Source organism: Symphodus melops, assembly GCF_947650265.1.
Source record: "Symphodus melops genome assembly, chromosome: 21".
In the NCBI taxonomy this organism is placed as follows: Eukaryota; Metazoa; Chordata; class Actinopteri; order Labriformes; family Labridae; genus Symphodus; species Symphodus melops.
The window spans coordinates 11,070,196-11,091,126 of record NC_136711.1 but is presented as its reverse complement, the minus strand read 5'-3'; the positions used below and the strand labels follow the sequence as shown (position 1 = coordinate 11,091,126).

At 40.1% G+C, this 20,931-nt stretch overlaps 2 protein-coding genes across 2 annotated transcripts; both read right to left on the bottom strand.

Moving 5' to 3' along the window:
• Positions 1-8,097, bottom strand: LOC306842178 (protein FAM117A-like). The gene is made up of 9 exons (XM_079372290.1): positions 7,700-8,097; positions 7,382-7,620; positions 6,541-6,686; positions 5,798-5,890; positions 5,321-5,443; positions 4,360-4,488; positions 4,089-4,275; positions 2,391-2,562; positions 1-1,709 (listed from the first exon to the last, which is right to left on the bottom strand). The coding sequence occupies exons 2-9, from the start codon at positions 7,503-7,505 to the stop codon at positions 1,412-1,414; spliced, it is 1,272 nt and encodes a 423-aa protein (XP_079228416.1). The 5' UTR covers positions 7,506-7,620; positions 7,700-8,097; the 3' UTR covers positions 1-1,411.
• A 2,433-nt stretch (positions 8,098-10,530) lies between these two features.
• LOC306842177 (RUN domain-containing protein 3A-like) lies at positions 10,531-19,784 on the bottom strand. The gene is made up of 11 exons (XM_079372289.1): positions 19,423-19,784; positions 15,274-15,389; positions 14,812-14,939; positions 14,422-14,507; positions 14,243-14,332; positions 14,070-14,150; positions 13,560-13,725; positions 12,647-12,804; positions 12,287-12,406; positions 11,804-11,904; positions 10,531-11,705 (listed from the first exon to the last, which is right to left on the bottom strand). Exons 1-11 carry the CDS (start codon positions 19,527-19,529, stop codon positions 11,563-11,565), a joined length of 1,296 nt encoding a protein of 431 aa, XP_079228415.1. The 5' UTR covers positions 19,530-19,784; the 3' UTR covers positions 10,531-11,562.
• Positions 19,785-20,931: the final 1,147 nt, after the last annotated feature.

Genomic DNA, 20,931 nt, shown 5'->3' with positions numbered 1-20,931 from the left:
TATTATCAGTCATATTTATGTGGACAGAACACAGAACCTGAGAAACAGCATATCCCCAGCATTCACACCGATACAGAAAACATTGAAATTGAGGCTTATTTTGAATACAATGTTTCATTTCATCAGTATTTTCACCAGGACACTAAACTAGAAGTAAAAAAAAACAAAAAACAAATCAGACTAGTGAACTGCTCATCCACATGCACACACGCAAACAAAACTCCTGTCAGCCACAATTAACCAGGATTAACTTATGGAAGAAACCTTCTCCTGGAAGTGCATAAAAATCCACCAATACAGTATCTCATGTAATACCTGCCTCAATTATACAGAACAAAACCACAAGTATCATTTTCTTTTTTTGTTTTTTAGCTTATGTTGCAGGTAATTGAAAAAGATGTAGAAAATACACATTACTACTCTTAACGTACAAAAAGTGGATATAAAAATAAGAAATGCGACTCAAACGTAGCAGTTCAATATGTGCAAACATGTCTACCAGAAATAAAACTATCTGAACATCACAACTTGTCAGCTTGGCAGAAGTAAAGGAACATCTTCAGGGGAACAATCTACACCACTAAAACTGGTTAGGTAGTCGACTAGGTCTTGAAACCTCAAAACTATACACATAGCATCATGCACACATCAAGGCAGGACAGGTTGAGTCCATTAACACATGCACAAGTTCTTTTTTCTTTTTTTTTTTTAAACAAGTAAACAAGATGACCTAAACATAGCATCTGTATAACTTCTCAAAGTAGGAATGCATTTAGGAATTGATACTACTCAAATCCAACATCTGGAAAATTCCCTTAAGTCTACAAAAATAATTCATTGCGTTGTGTTTTTTTTCTTATCAGGCAAACTAAAAGTACCCAACTGATTTGTCATGCTTTGTACACCAGAGGGAGGTGCGAGGTCAGGTAAAAAAAAAAAAAAAAAAAAACTGAAGGCGAGTCGCAGAGAATATATTTCAATACTTAAAATCCACTTATCCAAGAAGCAGTTTTTCGAACTCGACCCAGATTATAAATATTTTGGGCAGAGTAAACGAGACAACAGGTCAAGAAATAAGCGTCTGCGACGGCTTCTTTAGGCAGAAAAAATGTGCATTGATTGATGAAGACTTAAAGATGGGAGAAGATCTGCACTGGTGTTTGGCCTAAAACACATCTTTGGATTATGATACGAGAACCAAATAAAGTCACTATGCCCAGAAATCCTAAACAAGTAGCTCTTAAAGCACAGAGTTATTAATTTTTCTTTCAATATATATATATTTTTTTTCATTTTAAGATTTTAGGCCTGTGTAGAAAAGGAATTGTCCTTCCTTAAAATAAAGCAATTTTGACCAACTTGTCCCAAACCACTGAGATTATTTGCATCATCATTTTTCCACAAAGAAAGATCAGAATGCGAGCCCCTCCCCCGAGCCTTCTCCCACCACAGCGGCCATCGCTGTTGATGGAGGATCAGGAGGAGTGCCGCGGTTTCCGGAGGACGTCGCCTGGCAGGAGCTGGTTCCCTGGCTCGAGCAGCCGCCCGCTGGAGAGACGGCGAGGCTGCGGAACAGCAGGTCCATGGAGGGCAGTAGCGGCTTCAGGAGGCTGACGGGGCAGAAGGCGGAGCCCCCGTGAGGGGTGAAGTTTACCTTGTTGGGGTCAGGGCAGGAGGAGATGAGGGCGGGCTTCAGCTGGTGTGACGGGCTACAGAATGAACACAGAAAGGCCGTCAGACACTGGGAACGAAATGATCACACAAAAACGAGGTTTGGTGTCATCGACACACGGGATGAGATTTTAAAAGACTTCACCGTCTATGGACTCCCTAAGGTTCCTCAATCATGACAACAAGTTGCCAAGTTGTAACAGAAGTTTGCACCCTGATATGATTTCACAGTAAAATACAACGGTGAGAATTACACAAAGTCTTGACAACAACAGCTCATCAGCTTTTTACTGAAACTATCCTAGAACTTGTTTGACATTTGAAACGTGGTTCTCAAAGATGTTCTTTGATTTCTTGACCAAACTTATACAAGCACATTCATATTCACAAACTAACAGACGTTCTAATTATAACTTAAAGGTGGATATTTTGTCCCTGATGGAGTAATTATTGATACTGCCAGCAGAGGGCAGCAGCACACCGATTCAGTTTACACCAGAACGGCACCATGGGTGAGAAAGATCAGCTTCGAGGTGGCGAAGACATCTTCTGATAACAATGGAGCAACTGAGAAAACATGTCTCTTGATTATGAGGATTCTGATAGCTTAAAGGGGGGCAGGCTACTTTCTTGTTTTTATTATGTCTTATACATTTGTCATTTGAGGCACGCGTGTGAGACAAGTTTGGAAATGCAGTTCAGATGTGCAGCGTTCAAACCTCGTCTCCTCCCAGACTCGGACTTTCTCGCAGCCTTCTGGAGGCTCCCTCTGGAAGCAGCAGCTCTTGTTGGGCCCCGGGGAGGACGACATCAGCATAGACAGGGAGAGGTCCGCTTCATTCTGGGACGAGAACGGAGACAGGAGACACATCTCCGCGCTGTCCGTCGAACCTGAAGAGAGCGGCGGACAACACAGTGCATTAGAGATTTTACAAGTCAACAGGATGAAGTAAGAGATGAGGAATGATGATGTCGAGATGCTTTTTGAAAAAAAGTTGAACTCAATTGTTTTCAATAAATGAAAGCATCAGTGTTTATGTAAACAGAACATTAATAACATTCAGTATTAATCAAATATTGATTTTCAGTTTTGTTTTTTATAAATTGATATATAAAGCACAAACTAATCAAAGAAATAAAAAACAAGGAGAGCAAAATAAGGGTGCTTGAAGGTCAAACTGTGACCTTTAATAACTGTAAATAGAAAGTGTGCACAGAGGCAGATGACTCAGTCACTTTAGTTTTTCATTCCTGTTCCATTTAAAACGAGCGCTGGGAGTCTGTGAGTGTTCCGCGATTTCATTTGGATTCAGTGATTCAGTGGCGCTGCTGAAATATGACCACTGCTGCTGATTTTTTTTTGAATGAGTTTTGAAATTTTACAAACTTTTGTAAAATTCACACTCCTCTCCACTTTCTCCGTTATCTACGAGCCGGGTTATGACAATAGGGTGCTCGTTGGCCGATAAATATTAATTACCGTACATTCTGGACTGTAAGCCGCTACTTTTGTCACGTTTTGAACACTGCGGCTTTTACAACGATGCAGCTTCTTTATGGATTTTTCTTGGGGGACAATGAGCTTCTGCCGCAAAAACATTTCACCTCGTCACATCGGATCTTAACACACGGAGAAATACATATGATGCAGCTTTCAAGTTAAAGGCGATCGACCTGGCTGTCAAAGAAGGAAATAGAGCAGCTGCACGTAAAGTTGACACTGACAGCGACAACGAAAAAGAGACTGAGGAAGTGAGTGATGAAGTCATTCTGAGGCAGTGAATGGATGGACTTTTTCTTGTGAAATGTATTACGGTAATCTTTTTCATCAGCCGTGTTACAGACACTGTTTGATAAAGGATTTCCAGTAGGCTTCGTATTTGCACATGTTACCGGTAGCCTACGTATTTAATTAAAAGTTAAAACAATGTTTCTGTGTAAATAGCTCTGTTACAACGTGGACACCTGCGGCTTATAATCAAGTGCGGCTTATACATGTATAAATACATTTATTTACTTATTTTTAGCCGGTGCGGCTTATATCCAGGTGCGCTCAATAGTCCAGAATTTACAGTATTTATTTTAATGACAAGAATTTTTAAAAACTAAACTACTAAAACATTGTTCCACATCACCACCGCTGCTACACCTCCAAACAAGGGGAATGTGAAACCGTTCACTTTCTCTTTTGTTTTCAGGTCGTTATTTAGCTAAATAATGGCACAATGTTAAACTATACGTGCATCTTAAAAACAGGGTCTTGAAGGTAATTGCTGGGAGGCACGTGATCCCGTTGAATCTCCATCACAAAAGCATTATCTAAAAACAGCAGGAACGTAAAAAGGGCTTTGTGGAGAAAAGGTCAGAATGCACAGGAAAGTACAATTTGGATCAACATACGAGACCAAGTGGCTGACCTTGGTGCAGCTCGGGAGGAGCGTCCTCAGAGATCGTCGGGGAAGCGGAGATGTAGATGGGAGGGGAGCTGGGTGAGGAGGATGAGGACGAGGAGGACAGCGGCGTGTTTGCAGGGTCACTCTGAGATCCACTGTTGCAGCTCTGTGGAGGTACCGGAGCCCGGTGACCATCTGGAACCTCAAGAAGCTGTCGTGGGGGAGGAAACAGTTTAAGTACCTTCATATTCTATCTCTGTACATCTCTCAGTATGGACGGGTTAACTTCGGTTACCCTGGGCTGAGGATGAGGAGGCTGGCAGATGAACATGCCTTCCAGCTCCTGGTTGAGGCCCTCCACACTGCAGCGCAGTCGAGGGACAAGTGTAGACAGGGGAGAGAGGGGGATGGGAATTGGTTGAGTCTGAGAACAAAAAAAACAAAATATAGAATGAATACATCACTGTTGAAAATCAAACAGTGTCATGTGCAATGTATGTCGTCTGTGGTTTTCATTGTATACTTCTGTTTACTTGCAGGTTATTGTTTTCTTTAACTGGTATTTATAAAAGTGTGCAGGGGAGAATCATGTGCATACAGTTTCCTAACCACCCTCGTCAGTTTTTTCTTTCCTCTTTATTGTGAAACACTCGATCTTAGTTTATTATTTCAAGTACTGAATCGAACGATGACTCACTTCTGGTCGAAGCACAGACTGCTTCAGTTAAAATACCGTTTGGTTCCACGGGAAGGACTGCAAGTAAATAATGTGTTTTCCTAATTACAATCTGATCAGAATCCGTTTTTATTGCCAAGTACATTTACGAGGAGTTTTTATAATTCTTTACGAGAAAGAAAGAAAAACAAAGCTAAAACAACGAGTACTTAAATAACCCGCAGGTCTTAATCAGCTTATATTTGATCATCTTGCCACCACACTGTGGTCTGAAAACACCTCAGCCCAGCAGAGTGCGACACACACACACACACACAGTGCTGAAAAGCAGAACTACACATTTTGCTCCAAAAAGCAGAAGCTGTGATGTAGTGGTCTTCCTGTTGCCTCAGTGCTTGAGTTCACTTAACTTCCTGCATGGTTAAGTTCACTCTGAGGACTGTAATCAGACACACCACACTCCTTATGTGCTGTAAACTCTGCCTTTAAAGTCGGCAAACACGCGCGCGCACACACACAAACATGTTTGTATGCAGTAATCAGAGCGCCGCGTTTGTGTGTCAGGGTGATGCTAGGGTACCTGAGTGGTTCCTAGGCTGCAGCTCCCCTGAGGATAGCCACGCTGGCGATCTTTGTCGTGCCCCCCTGAGACTGCAGGTTTGCTGCTGCGCTGCTGCTGCAGCTGTTGTTTGAGTTTAGAAATCTGCCACAAACAGACAAACAGAGGTTATTGTCAGTCAACCCGCTAGCACGGACACACAGGAAATCATTTAAAAACGTGCAAATGTCAAACACTTAGCCTCCCTTCAGAGGCGCGCAGCAGGCATTTTTAAGCTGTGATGAATTTATCCATTGACACTTCATAAAACAAAGTATAATGAGAAGTGAAGCTATGGTGAAATCTGCCAGAAAGGCAGAGATGAGGTCATTCTGTCTCCTGTTGCTCAATGCTGTCACAAATATTGAGTCAGGCCTTTACTTTACAGCATGTAGATGTATTTAAAAGAACCCTACTTATGAAACCTGGTTTAGTACAAACATGTTGGGGTCAACACACCTCTTGCAGATGCTCAGCACTGCCCCACGACGCTGATCGTTTGTGGCTGCTGCCTCTCCAGCTCTGGGAATCCTCCGACCACGAGCTCGGGGTCTGGGGAAGAAGGAAGTAACCGTCAGTTATTTTGTTAAACCAGCATCATGTCAAGCTCTTTACTGTGTGTGCATGTAATGTCATAAACCCTGACGATGCATTGTGACCAAACAGAAGTGTAACACTTGAAACGTGTCAGTCTCAAAGGACACCAGGGCTTCACACATACTTTGCCAAAAGTCGCACACTTAGGCAATGTTTGTCGTGCTCAAAAGGCTGATGTGCAGCCACATCACATCATCCACACCCACAGAGTCTCTTTTCACACTTGCAGAAGAGCAAAAAGAGCAGTAGAAACTGAAAAACAAAGGGGGTGGGAGGTGGAAGGGGGAGGATGTGGGCACCAGCTAACAGTGGCTAGTGCCTGCAACGAGCAGAGGATGGGTGCAGCCGAAACGGCCTCATCAGCTGACTTCAGAGACTGTTCTCATGGCTGTGGTTCTTACTGTGTGACATATGTGCGAGCAGCAGTCACTCCCTGCGTCTCCTAGCAACTTCTCTCTATCTGCAAGAAAACTGCTAACTAATCTCTCCGAACATGACTGACTCAATCTGCCCTCGTAAAAACACATCTGGAAACAAAACTGTTAAAAAGTAATACATTCTGTTAGAGTCGGCCTGCATTACTGTGTTCACCCTCAGATGCTGACCTGGGTGGATTTGTCCTTGTAACAAACGCTGCTCTGACCCTCGGGTTCTTTGGGCCAGTGTCCCTGCAGGTACGGGCCAATAATGGCGTCAAGAGACACTGTCCGCCTCATGCCAGAGCTCAGCTGCTGCGGTTTGACCTTTCCAGCTGTCACAAACAAACAAAAAAACAATAACATTTAATATGAGATGGGCCAAAAACATCTATAATCCTGCTAACGTTCAACAATTTGTAAGGATGATTTGAGGTAAGGAATGTTTAATCTGGGTATGTCGCAGATTTTTTTTGCTCAGATTTTACATTATTAATTCCTACTTCAGATTTGAAACAACAGTAGTTCTTTAACATTTTAGACAGCAGAATGTGGACGTGGACTTAAAGATTAAATATTGCTACACTGTTTGTTGACTTATCTGGTAAAAAAAAAAAAAGACACGATTCAGTCCTAATGCTTGTCATAACTACCTAAAAGATATCAGAATTTAATGTAAATAGTCTCTGTATTAAAACTTATTTTTCTCTTTTGATACACAGAATTAATATTTGTGCTGAGAATTTGCAATCACAAGTCATGAAGAGCTATGCTAATATTAGATTTCATTATCTAAATAGATTCCATAGTTTAATTGATTCATTATTACTATTAAACGGTTATTGCCAGATTAATCAATATAAATAAGTATTTGTAGCAGATGGTGGGTTGTCTATTAGAAAACTGGAAATGTAAGATTATGTAAAACACTTTTAGCGTCTTATTTAAGTTGTGGACATTAGCAGATTTTAAATGTATATATTTTAAGTGCAGACACATTACATAAAGTCTGACAGGTGTTGGGCTGTACCTGACTTTCCATCTCTGAGGTTTGTTCGAGGCTTGCTGGACAGCTGATACGGAACAGTAGCTTTAAGGGGCTGTGGACCCAAAGCAGCTCCCCGGATCTGTGTCACTCCACCTCGGGCAGACATCTCTCCAGACTTGGGAGTTCACGATGCAGCGATGGATGTCCTGCCTAGTGGAGATCTGGGGGCGCTGTGTGACCAGCTGTAACCCTTCCTCCACTGATGATGATGGTGATGATGACTATTCAAAACCGTTAAAACAAATTCAGTCTTGAACCACTCGGACAAACATTTAGAAAGTTAATTCAAGTATCAGCAACCTTTAGCTCGACGGATGACACGCTGCTAAAAGCTGGAAGTCGTTTCTTCAGCGGCAATCATACTTTTTTTTTTGGTTGGTCTGGCTTGTGTGCGAGTTAGCAGCCTAGCAGGCAAAGTTTCTTTGTGAGGATGTTGAGATATTTCACCCCGTTGTCGAACAAGGAAGCAGCTCCAGCTTCAAAAAGTCACTTCAACGCCAACTCTTGCTTCTCCTAAGGAAACTTTGAGGTGTATTTCATTGAATTCTTTCGGACTGGAGCGCGTTTTGAAGCCCCAGGAAGTTTGGAGGTGGTCAGTGTGATTTTCCACCTCCGCGTTCTTGTTTTAAGGCGACCTCCAAACACTTACTCCTCCACGCACGCTGGTGTGGATTTAATTATGTAGGGAGGCGGGCCCGGTTCTGGATCCCACTTTTGATTGGTCGGTGGTAGCATCGACTTTTATCTGATAGGACCATCCGCCATCAATCCGTCAAACGTCGTACACTGAAGTTTGTTGTCACCGCCCCCAAATTCATATCTCATATTAAATTATTTTTCGCCGTCCAAGTCCTGTTGAAAAAGCACATTTAGGTCTCAGGACTGTACTACATCCATCCTACGTAAAATTAAGAATGTAACTTCATAAAACGTAAAGGTTGATTTTATCTGGTAATCTGGTAATTAGTTCATTTGTACAAACAGGACTGTAAACTCCTTAACTTATTACATTTGTTTAAAACGTCCTGAGCTTCAAGTACACAGTCATTTAAAAAAAAATGTAACAGTGGCATTGTACTGTAATGCAATATAACAAAGAAATTAATTCTAACAGTCTGGACTGCATTACCTCATTCTACCAATAATGTGATATGACAAATATAAAAGCAGAATTAATGTTCACTATGATTAATCACTCAATGCAAGTTCCAACAGTCATCTAAATACTAAATGTAATAGTGCTGCACAAAAATGAAACGAACCCGCTGGATATTACAGCATGAAAATATGTGGTTATCTTTGTGAAACACAGTGGAGTGGATGCAAGATAGTTAATTGTGGAGTATTTGGGATCTGGACTAGCCTAAAAAGTAAACAAAAAACAAACAAAAAAACACAACTGTATGGTTTTCTTCATCCTTACAATATTATATATTATTCATTGGTAGGTAAAAAATGTTCCAGACTTTTATAAAGCTATTACAACCGCCCAGCTGGGTGTGTGTGCACCATTTGGGTGGACTGCGGGGTGTGCATTGTGGAAGATAAATGTCCTAACTCAGACTAAAAGGGAGTGCCAATGATGGTACAAGAAAAGAGGTAGAGATAACGTGGTATGCACTTAAAATAGTAGATTTGAGACCGGTACAAGACTGCCAGTTTAACCTCAGTCCAACCAAACTGACCCTCTTTCTTATAGACTTGACAGACATTAAGATAACATATAGATGTCGTGTGTCAGGCGCACCAACATGGGAATGAATGAGCTTTATCACAGACGGGTGATCTGCTGAACCATGTGACCAGCAGCCTGCTCATCTATCAGGTGCAACTCCACCCAACAATCGGTGTCACTTTGACAAAGCATGCCAAAGACAAAGCCAGATAACTAAACACAACTCTTTTCTCGACCCGTCAGTATCCATTCATTTTACAGCCAAGCAGTAATTGGACAGTATGTCGATCTGGAATGTGTCTCCTCCATAATGCATTTCCAACGTTTACCAAAGGACCTCCAGCTTCTGTTTGTTTAGCTCTTTGTATTTGTCTGTGTTAATGATTGAGTGATGCTAACCTATGACCTCATGTGAGCTATTACAAACCTATTTGTAGAGACGATGTCATGTCCACAAGGTTAACTATAAAAGGGAAGAAATGAACAAAAGTGACTTAGGCGCATGGGGGAATAGAATGTGTTGGGGTTTTAGACCTACAGTAAATAAAATAGCTGTGATGGCAAGTTGTGAAGCATTTAGACCACATTCAACATCGTGTACACTGCTTTAGGTATCATATCAATGTGTTTTCCACCTGAGATAGTCCAAGTGTGTTAGCACACACTCATCTGTACATACAGCTGACGATTATTATGCTGTCCCTATACTAATAATAAGATGTGATTCTGAAAAGCATGATCGAAAACATTTATACCAATCTACCATTTACATGTTGTGACATCTTGATAAGTGAAAACCAGACCAACTGTAGCACATTGTGATTGATCAATCTTATAGGAAGGGGATCCCAAACAAAAAATGTTTGAATTATGTCGATCTAAGTTGAGATATATCAGTGTTGAAAGACACAGACCATGATAATTAGTTGTTAAGCAAGCTAGCATTTGCTAAGTTAACTACACGTAGAGCTGATTCTGAGGGGACCATTTAAAAAAATGTAAAAATCAAAGACACAACTGAAAAGTAGCTTAAGTTAGTTCAATGCATTAGCCTACATAGGGAAAATTTAACATCTACCAAACTTCATGGCAATTCTTACATCTATTCTTAAAATATTTTAGTCTGCGATAAAGTTGGACGAAACGTGTTCACCAAGTAAGTTTAGCTTGTTAGCATAGCATTTGTCAATTTACTATGTACACACTTAGCCCAGCTGAGGAGTGGGAATGTCATTAATTTTGTAGGCATTTTGTCGTAAACAAATTATAAATGGCTTTACTGTAAGTCATGATATTTTGTACAGTGGATAACCTTATACATTAACTGATGAACATGAAAGACAACATTTCAAGGCAATCCAAAACTTTTTGATTTTAATGCTGGACAAAAATGCTAGATGGACGGACTAATATCTTCAAATAATATAAGTAAATAACTTACTTCAACAGCATACCGGCATTTATGTTTCCAAAAAAGGAAAATTTATTGCAATCTTAAATAACACAATGTATTCCAACTCTCAACACTGCATGAGATTGTAATTTACATGATGTTAAATAATAGAATTAAATCGTTTGAGAAATCAATTAAAATATAACAGATTATAAGAAAACAGAAATAAAGAAATTTAAGCCACATACCCCTAGTTTCACATTCACTATTTCTGTCCCATTCAAACTACTCTATCAAGCAAGGTCTGTAGAAAAAGACAATGAAAACATTCATTCTGCATAGTCCCAATGCAAGTTGCATTTGTATGCAATAGATATTATGTCTGTTTTTTATGTTCACATTGACTGTGCAAACCTTGGTGGCTTAACAGGTCTTTTATGTCACATCCTAAACTCTGTATCTACTCTACTTTATGACTGAATGAGGCCCGTACCTAATTCATCCTCTTTGTTAATGTTTAAATAATCTCCATCATAAACCTGTCAGGCCATTCCTTTTAATCTTTCTTATAGTAGTGTATTATAATATGGCAAAACTTTGTTTTTGTTTGCAATAGGTTATAACAGCTCAACCATTCTGCACTGCCAGTTGTATGCAGAAGACAGAATAAGATACACTGACAGACTGATAAGACAGACATATGGACAAGTACATACAGAACAACCCTACAATGAGTTTGCCGGTACATATACATGACTGTAATTGCACAAAACAAGCATTGTGACTTCTGGGAGATCAAACTTGAACCAGTTGGTTGGATTTCAGGAGGCTTAATAATGTCAAGACAATGAAAGACGATGAAACTGACGGAGGCTGACAGGCAGTACAGCAGCTTTTCCTGCATCTTTGTTAAACAGTCCAGACACGAAGATTCCTCTTTTACAAACTCTAAAATTGTGCAAGTTGAGAGTGCAGGGCTCAGAGCGTAAAGGAAATCACAAAAGGACCACTAGAAGGCGCCTACCATAAGTAGTCTTTCTGTATTCATGTTGAATTGTCTCTGCAAGGTGGTTGGCAGTGTTTCTTTGGCGCCCCCTAGCTGGGCGACAGGGCAGGACTGTTCTCAGTACTGATGTTGACCAGGCACTCGCTGGACTTGAGGCTGGAGAGAGACTTGCAGCTAGGGATGGAGGCCAAAGACCCACAGAGGCCCATCATGGAGGGAGTGTAGTCCTTTTCTGGCGAGGTGGGACAGACATGCAAACAGATCAGTTCAGGTCCTTCTTATAAGGGTATGTTACTGTAACTCTGTTAGGTATGGTTTGTAAAAAGTCACCTGTACACCAGGCTCCTCCATTCTGTTTCCCTTCGATCCTCTGGGAGTCTGAATCGAGGCTGATCTCCACCGACAGCAGCTCTGTGCTGGGGAAACTCCTCCTACGGGTCGATAAAGGTTAAGGGTTATGAAAGCTTCATGATAGACCCGAAAATTGTGTTTTATTTAGAAGTTCTGGCTTGACAAAAAGCCATTTAAAAAAAATATTCAATAGTATTCAATTTCAAATAGATATTAGTACTCCATGTATTTGACATGTTTTGGTGTCTATTGTTGAGGGCTGGGGAATGTGAAGTATATAAAGTATATAAAACTGAAGTTTATATTTGAGCTGACAAGAACAACAACAAGAAATTGATGGAGTGTTTTGAAAATTATCTTGAAAAATGTTCATTCACTTCTCATACATAAAGCAAATGTGCAGAGCAATTGTCCCTTTCTCAGTTGTCTTAGAGTTTGCTGAATATGTTGATTAAAACTAACCTGCGGAACAGCTTGATGTCGTCTTGGCTGTTGTAAGGTTGCAGTGTTGGCCACTGGTTGACCAAAGGGATTGAAAGGTCTTTGGCCAGATGGGTGGAGTCACAAGGAATCAAACTAGTTCTGACAAACAAGATCAATAAAGATGTATTAAAAAATGATATCCACGCTCTGGTAGACATACAACAACACTTTTAACTAAACCAATAAAAAGGGTTGAAAACTGGATTTAAGAAGAGGATCTATTCACAACAGGTTCCATTGTGCCCTTCAGTGTATTCGTCCTTTAACTGAGAACTATGAGCATGAAACCTGGACACTGCATTGTGTGTGTGTGTGTGTGTGTGTGTGTGTATCACTCACAGTTGCTCCTGAAGCTCAATCACTATGGCCTCGAGGTCTTTTTTCTCCAGCTGGCTGTGGTTCTGAAGCTCCTCGAGTCGGGCCTTTAGCTTCTTGTTCTCCGTTTCTGTGTTCTTAAGCTGGGACTCACGCAGCCGCACGAGCTCCTCGAGGTAACCCTGAAAACACACATCTACGCTGAGTGAAAGGACGGAGAAATACACTCCTCTGGAACAAATGTAAAACATTATCCATATAGGGTTTGCCTTATTTTTCTCAAATCAACAGAGAATACAAAAACACTCCGTTCCAATCAAATTGGATTTAATTGCCAAGACAATAAAAAAGTACCGGTAACTTATACATTTTGAGAACACAAGCAGGTCTTGATGGACTTTTAAGACTTGGATCTTGAATAAAATTTTTATTTTATAAGAAATCAATCGTTTTAAGGTGAGTGTAAATCGAAGGCTAAAAAGCAGGATATAGCAGAAGTCTACAAGCATTTAAAAGAACAGTAGACCTTGCATTGTACATAATGGGAAATACTTTTTTTTGTTTGTTTGTTTTTGACTGACAGAGAACGAGATAAATGTCTCTTTTATTTTTATGTGTTAAACAACAACATACAGCCAGCAATAGGCACATTCAAAACACATCAAAGATTACATGTACTACATCATGTTGTTGAGGTTCTTAATTTGGCCAGGCCTAGCTGTTTTCTGTGTCAAGTCTAATAGCTTAGTGAAGCTAACACTACGCTGCCTCTAGTTGATATTATGACTATAATATATTGGGTTGGCATCCAACTTCTCTCCTTGCTTTAGGAAAAAAACACATAAGGCCTTGTTTCCCCCAGATGTTTAAGTGATGTCTTTAAACAATCTTATTCTCTATACTGTTTTTTATAATGTCAAAAAGGACGACTGCACACCTTTTGGGCGTTGACGATCTTGAACCTTTGCTCCATCTTGCGACACTTTGCGCTCCAGCTCTCCTCATTGGTGACCAAGGGGATGTAAGGATGGTCTGGTACACTGTCGTCACTTGTGCTGCTGTCAACACTCCGTCTATCATCATCATCACTCAGATAATCATAGCTGAAACAGAAAGCTGACAACTAAAAGTCTTCTCCAAAAAAACTATCACAAAAGACTTCTATCTGATGTGACACAACAATTACCTTCTATGTTTCATGTTTTCAATGGTTTTAAATATTCCACTCTAAATGAAATGAAATATAAACATTTGCTATCTCTGACAAAAAGCACAACCTATGCTAGAAATGTGGCCTTCTATTTGGGGATAACTAGCCAATTTCTTTTTTTTTTTAGCAATTTAAGCTAAATTGAAGACATTTCTGACAATGGAATTTGTAAAAAGACAACACGTCTGTAAGGCTGAGAAATGACTGACAAAGCCTTTTTTCCACATTATTATTTACCTTTGTGTGAATTTCAAGTATGGTGTGAAGTCAATCACAGCAGACGATTTCCCATCAAATGCCTCCCCTTTCAGACAGAAACTGAAGAATAAAACACAGGAAAAAGAATTACACATGAATTTTAAATGATCAGTGTGATGTACAATAATCTCCCTGTGTAAAGTTTTCCTCACCTAAAGTCTATGGCTCCAAGACCTATTAGCATCCCTGTTAGTACCGTGGCTTCCTCTCTTAAAACAATGGCTCCTTCTCCATAGAACCTCCTAAAACACACAGACATTAGCTACAGACAGGATGTTCAGGTATGGATGGTGTGATTGTACTGGACATGCAAATGTTTGGATCTCCTCACCTGGTCGTTCTGCTGTCCCTCAGAGCTGTAGCAATGTATTCAGACAGCCTCTTCTCCATCAGAGCTACTCTCATCCAGGCTCGTCCCTGAAAGAGTCCCCGAATGATCACAGATTCACTTCTGATAACATCATTAAAGACAAATAAGCAGGATGATGCAGGACACATGTTTAGTTTACTTTTCATAACTGTTTCACGGAAATGATTAACTTGAAAACTGCTGACTAATAACTCTGATGCAATTCATTTATTTCAAGCTAAACAATCCAATGTTTGTTGAAAGACTAATCGATATGAAAGACTAGAATGATAGATGTTGTCTGTACCAACTGACAAAATGACGTGTGTGTTTTCCATTACTGTTATTACAATAACTGCAAACAGGACTTGCCTTGGCTCGCGAGGTGCTGATGTTCTCCATGCTCTCGATGCTGCTGATGCAGCTGTTTGGGACTTTAGCACACGCCAGACGGATGTAGTCCCAGAAACTCCTCTGACCATCGAACCAGCTGCCTGAGACTAGAAAGAGGTTGTAAACAGAGATATTGAACGCTGTTTTGGCTGTGGCTCATGTGGTTGAGTCGGCGAATTTCGAGGGTTTGATCCCCAGCTCCTGCAGCAACATGTCCGATGTCTCCTTGGGTAAGATACAGAATTTCTCCAGCTGCTAATGTACATTCTAAAATGTACATTTAAGTATTTGTAACTGTTTGTTTTTTTCACGCCCTCTTCTACATGTGATGGTTTATGTGAACTGTATGGCTTAATTATGTTTTTAACATGACCTGCATTTTATATTCCTGTCAGTGTTTTTTAATGTGGACCCCAGTAGGAATAGCAAATAAACAAATACCTTTAAAGCGATGGCTGAGGATGTGTTCAAGGATGGCTGCGAAGTTGATGAACTCCTCAGATGAATCATCTATGGGCTCGGCTGTGTATTTCTCTAATAGCGTCTTCACGGAAAACCTGTTAATGGGAGAGAGAGAGAGAGAGAGAGAGAGAGAGAGAGAGAGAGAGAGAGAGAGAGAGAGAGAGAGAGAGAGAGAGAGAGAGAGAGAGAGGGAGAGAGAGAGAGAGACAGAAGTTTCAACAAAGAGTTTGGTTGCCAGTAATACAGTCATCATAGGAAAAGCTTAGTAAGAGAGTTCAATGGATCACAGCTGTTTCAGTTGATTGCACAGAAGATGACATGAGAGAGAGAGAGATTCTTTATAAGCCTTTTAGGAAGCTGGTGATAAACGAGATGATTCAGAATGTATAAATCTCTGTGAGGATCATTTCTTGAAAGGACAATTGATGCAATAATAAAAAAAACCCTGTGAATAATCTAAGTTTACCAGGAAAAAGGTTAAAGTACTTTTAATGTTTAAATCTGAAACATGTGTTGCTCCAAGAGCTACATTAAATATATACATTTGAGAGAGCTGTCTTGACATTGGAATGTATGTGAAGTGAATTAGTTAGGGGTTGGTAATGCTCTTTTTAGACAATGTAGGATTACAACTACGTATTGTTTAAATCTGGAGTATATGAAAAGGGATGTTCTTTGACATATACAATGTCAGAGAAGTCACAAGGAGAGCTGTTGACTTGGGTAATAAAAAAGGACATATGTAGATGTTCTTTTTAGTGTTGCTTTGACCAATGCTGTATAAAGATCAGTGTTTGTTAGACAGAGATGTCTCTCTCAGGTTGAACCATGGCAAGCCTGGTTGATACTGTTCTTTTTTGTAATTAAACTTTTTATTTTATAAGCAAGTCAGTGTCAGCGAAGATTTCTTCATCATCTACTTTCAGCTAACAGTCTCATTTTACTCTCAACTGTGTAACACTAAGGCCGGATGTCAGCCAGTTACTGAGAGGAAGAAGTTTAAGGAGAGCTTTCAGGAAGCTCCGGCAACTCCATTTTCTTCTTGTTGGACAGCTCAAACATACGACTTTGTCTCATGTGGTCAATTACCCGTTTTACAAATGGCTGCTACTGTAATGAGTCACTTTGCTAGCATGGCTAGAGTGACATAGCTACATGCTGGGAGACAGATGAGTTGGGTTTACGCTAACAACTCTGACAAAATATCCTCTTCATCTGACATATTAATAAAGAAAACTTAAAGTATAATTATCTTAGCAGTTATTCTCCCTAAGAATAAGAATAGAATAAGAATAAAATTGTACAACCCCGTAGAGCTTTAGTGTACTGATGTAATACTGCTTGATATCTAAACCCTAAATTGAGCACAATCTTTGTTCTTTACCAAATAGAACAAAAAGATGACTTTTACTTATGTCTATAACTTTGTGAACACACCCAACAAGATGAAGCTAGGCAGGTGCTTTTTAATCATGCTAACAATCCCAGTTTAGTCTGTAAACATGCTAAAGTTACAGGTTAAGGTTATAAACGGAGACAAAAGGTCCTGCTACATGACAGCATAAGCCCAGTGATTACATTTCAGCCTGAGGTGAACATTCATGCCTGTGAGGATGACGCTTCTGCATCCTTGTTTGTATGATGCACAGTAACAGACCGACTTGTCCACATTGTATGTCTTTTCTCATAAATGCTCTATAAAAGATTTTTTTTAAACTCATTGCATTGATGACATTATTACATTTATGTGGGCCTCTTTTATCAGATTTGTTTGTGTACCCTTTATTAAATATATACCTTATATATCTTATATATATATACCTTATATATACCTTAAATAATAAGTTGTACAAGTCATACATTTCTTTATAATACTTTTCCTGATTCGATGCTATTCTCTCAACAATCGGTGAGACCCCCCCCCCCCCCCCACACTGAATCTTAAAACCTCTTCAAGCTGTGTTGTTTATTTTGGACTACATTAACCATCTCCTGAATGGACCACTCCTAAATATTTTCATGGAGTCTAAATAATTAAGCAGCTCTATTTGCTGCAAGAACACCTGCCAACTGTAGTTTATCCAGTGCCACAGTGATACGCTGTGGGCTGAAAGGGGCCATATGGGCCATAGAAAGCCTTAGTAAACATGGCCTCTGCAGTAGAAGGAGAGGTTTCATATCTAATTCATATCAGCCATATTTTTCTTGACTCTGGAATCACCGAGTCTGATTTTAGGGGTCGTACTGTTTTGAGTCAAATTTGTCAGTGAATTTTTACAAGCTTGACGAGAGTAGCCGTAAAGACAAGGCCTATCCTAACAAAGGCCAATGAAGCAAGAGACTTCTCTCCCCATTGTTCCAACTAAACAATGTCTCATTGAGAGGCCTTGACTGTGGCCAGATACTGGACAATAATCGGCTGACTATCCTTTAAAACGAGCACAGTCCCCCATTTTTTGACTTTATAACGGACGGCAGGGAGTAGACATCAGCAAGCCTTTTCACTGGTTCATCAAGCAGAAGTTCAGGTTTCTAGGTGTTCTACATTACAAAAAATATAACTCTACTCTCGCTCATAGAGTCCAATTCCAGCTTGACTTTGGCTTGAACATCACTGACACATGGACCCTGGCAAAAAAGGCAGCATATTCAGAGAGAGGTACGAGGTCAGCATTGACAAAAACGGCTTTGCTTTGGAATGAATAATATCAGCCTTATTGCAAGACCTTGGCTAATAAATGTGTTGACTGTAAATGTGCAGGAAGAGAGGACTGTTAAAATGTTCCCATTGATATTCTTTACATCAGGGATCATTTACACTACCATTAATTAGATGACGAGATGTATTTCCCTATCTAGGAGAATACAAGTATGAATCTAATAAAATGAATGACTCAGGTGCAGTTTCAGTTTCATTTTTTTGTAAACCCATGGCATCTTTAAAAACTAGCCACATGCAACCATGTAAACAGTGGTGGAAGATGATCTACGACTTGTCATGAATTGAACCTGCAATAACTTATTTTTCTATCCACTTAGGGGCAGCTGAAACAAGCTACAAACACATCAAATTATTGCCAAAGAAGATGTAAACAAAGGCAGTGTGTTGTTAATCCCTCAGTGTGAGACCTACCCCACAGCAGCAGTTTCAGTCATTCAAGATTACAAAAGAGAAACAATCAATCTTAATTCTGGTGGTTTTGTTTTCTTGTGTACGCCATAAAGCAACATCATATATGATTTCAATTAATTCTATTTCATAACATGCTGTTATGGTCTCATCCAACCCCTGAGTGCAACATCTGACTATTTACAGTACATCCATCAATCCATTATCTATAGCGCTTGTCCCGTCCAAGCTTGCAGGGGGCTGGAGCCAATTCCAGCTGTCATAGGCGGGGTACACCCGGGTCTGGTTGCCAGTCTTTTATATATGGTAGAGACAGACAAACCTTTAAACTGACACTCACATCTAGGGACAGTTCAGCGCGTAACATTTTAGGCTACATAAACACACATGTAAACACACCCTGTAGGCGACTCCCTCTGAATGTGTTCTGCCTATCAAAGGGCATTTATTTGAAAACCATCATTAAAAGAAAAAACACACACACACACACATGCTTGGTGTAGGCTACAGGCCTCAGACTGCTTCCCTGCCCTGAGTCCCTGGGGTGCCAGCAAGTCCTTGCCCCTTGGAAGGTTGTCGTCATAGCAACCACACCATCAGGGGGGTGAAAATAAATCATACAGACAATGATGACACAGCTAAACTCGCACAGAGGCCTGTCTCTGTGTGATGATTATCAGCTTGTGTACGTGGGGGAATTATTCAATAATAAAGGTCGTTAGTGCACAGACAGGCTTAGTGTCCTCACAGGCCCAGTGACGGTACAGAGTTAAAAATAAATAAATAAATAATAGGACTTATCACGAAGATGACATGATGACGTCAAAATGTGTCTGTGTAACAAAATTAAGGGCCAGTGATGTCGTAAAAAAAGAAATATACCAACGTAACTTAAAGTCATGCATCAAGGCTTACTTATCCTGCCTTGAATTATGTTTCAGTAGGAGCCCATGCATGTTTAACACACATGCATGAATACAGTTTCTGCATGCACTGACCTGCACACGGTGATGAGGTTTTTTCGCTCCACCGCGACGTTCCGAGTCGACGCTTTTTTTGAGACATCTCCCATAGCCATCGCTGCCTGCAGACAGCCAGGCTCCATTCAGGAGGAGGCAGCCCTGATATCAAAAGGACCCCTCCCTGTCGGCCACCGTCCCTTCATGCACTGCTTCAGGATGCCCGGGAGAGGAGGATGCTGCCTGCTCGCATCAGAGCAGCTGGCAGCCAGGAGCAGGAGACATCACAAACCGTAACATGCAGTGTGATGAGGGCGTGTGTGTTTTTTTCTTTCTCAATAGTCTACCTTTAAAAAGAAACGGAGGACTGGATTACATCTGCTCTCTTTCTCCGCCCACTTTTTTTTTTTAATTTCACCGTGACGTCATTGGACCGGTTTTCATCACACAGACTGAACATGACGAATCACCCGTGATCTGAGTGACATGTAAACAACTACAGTCATCCTGCTGCATAAAGAAGTCCATCAGCGTTTTTTAAACAGTGTTAAAGGACTCAATTCCCAAAGATCGAGGCAATATTGTGTTTATTTACATAATAAACATGAGGCAATATTGTGTTTATTTACATACAGTAATAAAACACAGCATGATATTAACTGACAGCCAAAAAGGTAAAGATGACGTCACAAAAAAAACCCCCAATGTTCCTATAAAGTAGTACATTAATTTTGTTTTGGGAGGGATTTGGAGAAAAAAAAGGAAATGTTCAATTTTATTATAAAGATAAAGCAAAAGAAACACGAGTTATCTAATTAAAGCATCTTTAGAGAAAATGAAAGTCTGTTAGTAAGAGACATATTTTCAGTATATTGTATGCTATAGGGCGTATAATAGTATGCAAGCTGTTACCTTTCTACTTTTCTCAACAAAAAAAACTTTTGAAGATAAGAAATTGTATAATATGTGTGACATACTCTAATGAACTGAACATCCTTAGTATCTATCCATCAAAGATCTTTTTGCACTATGACAGTAATGAATTTCTTGGTCGACATTAGAGCTTCTCACTAAAGGCTTTACTGTTGCAATAAGGATGATATCATCAACATCATCAGCACAGTCATCATGCTGGCTCACCTCCACCCTCTGTAATTTCCGATCAGCACCCATTTTACTCTCCTCCCTATTTTCCCTTAATCTGTGGATCAGATGTCTGATCAACGATAGGCTACAGTGTCATCTGATGGTGACTGTGGTCTCCAACCTTTTCCTCCCTAATGAGCTGACAGCTGGTCACCACTACCTTTTGGGGGTTGGGGGTTGTGTGGCTTTCTTTGGTCCTGGTATCGAGGAGGAATCACTCATGCATATCTGCTGCTCCATATGTTTGGATGATTCTTATTTCTGTTGTGTAAATACTACAAAAATTGAGTATCTCTTTAATCCAAACTGTGATTTCAAAGTTAACAGATAATAAATCAGTGATTTTTTTACACAAACAAGTATTTTTAATTCAATTATCACAACAATAAAGCTTTTTTATTC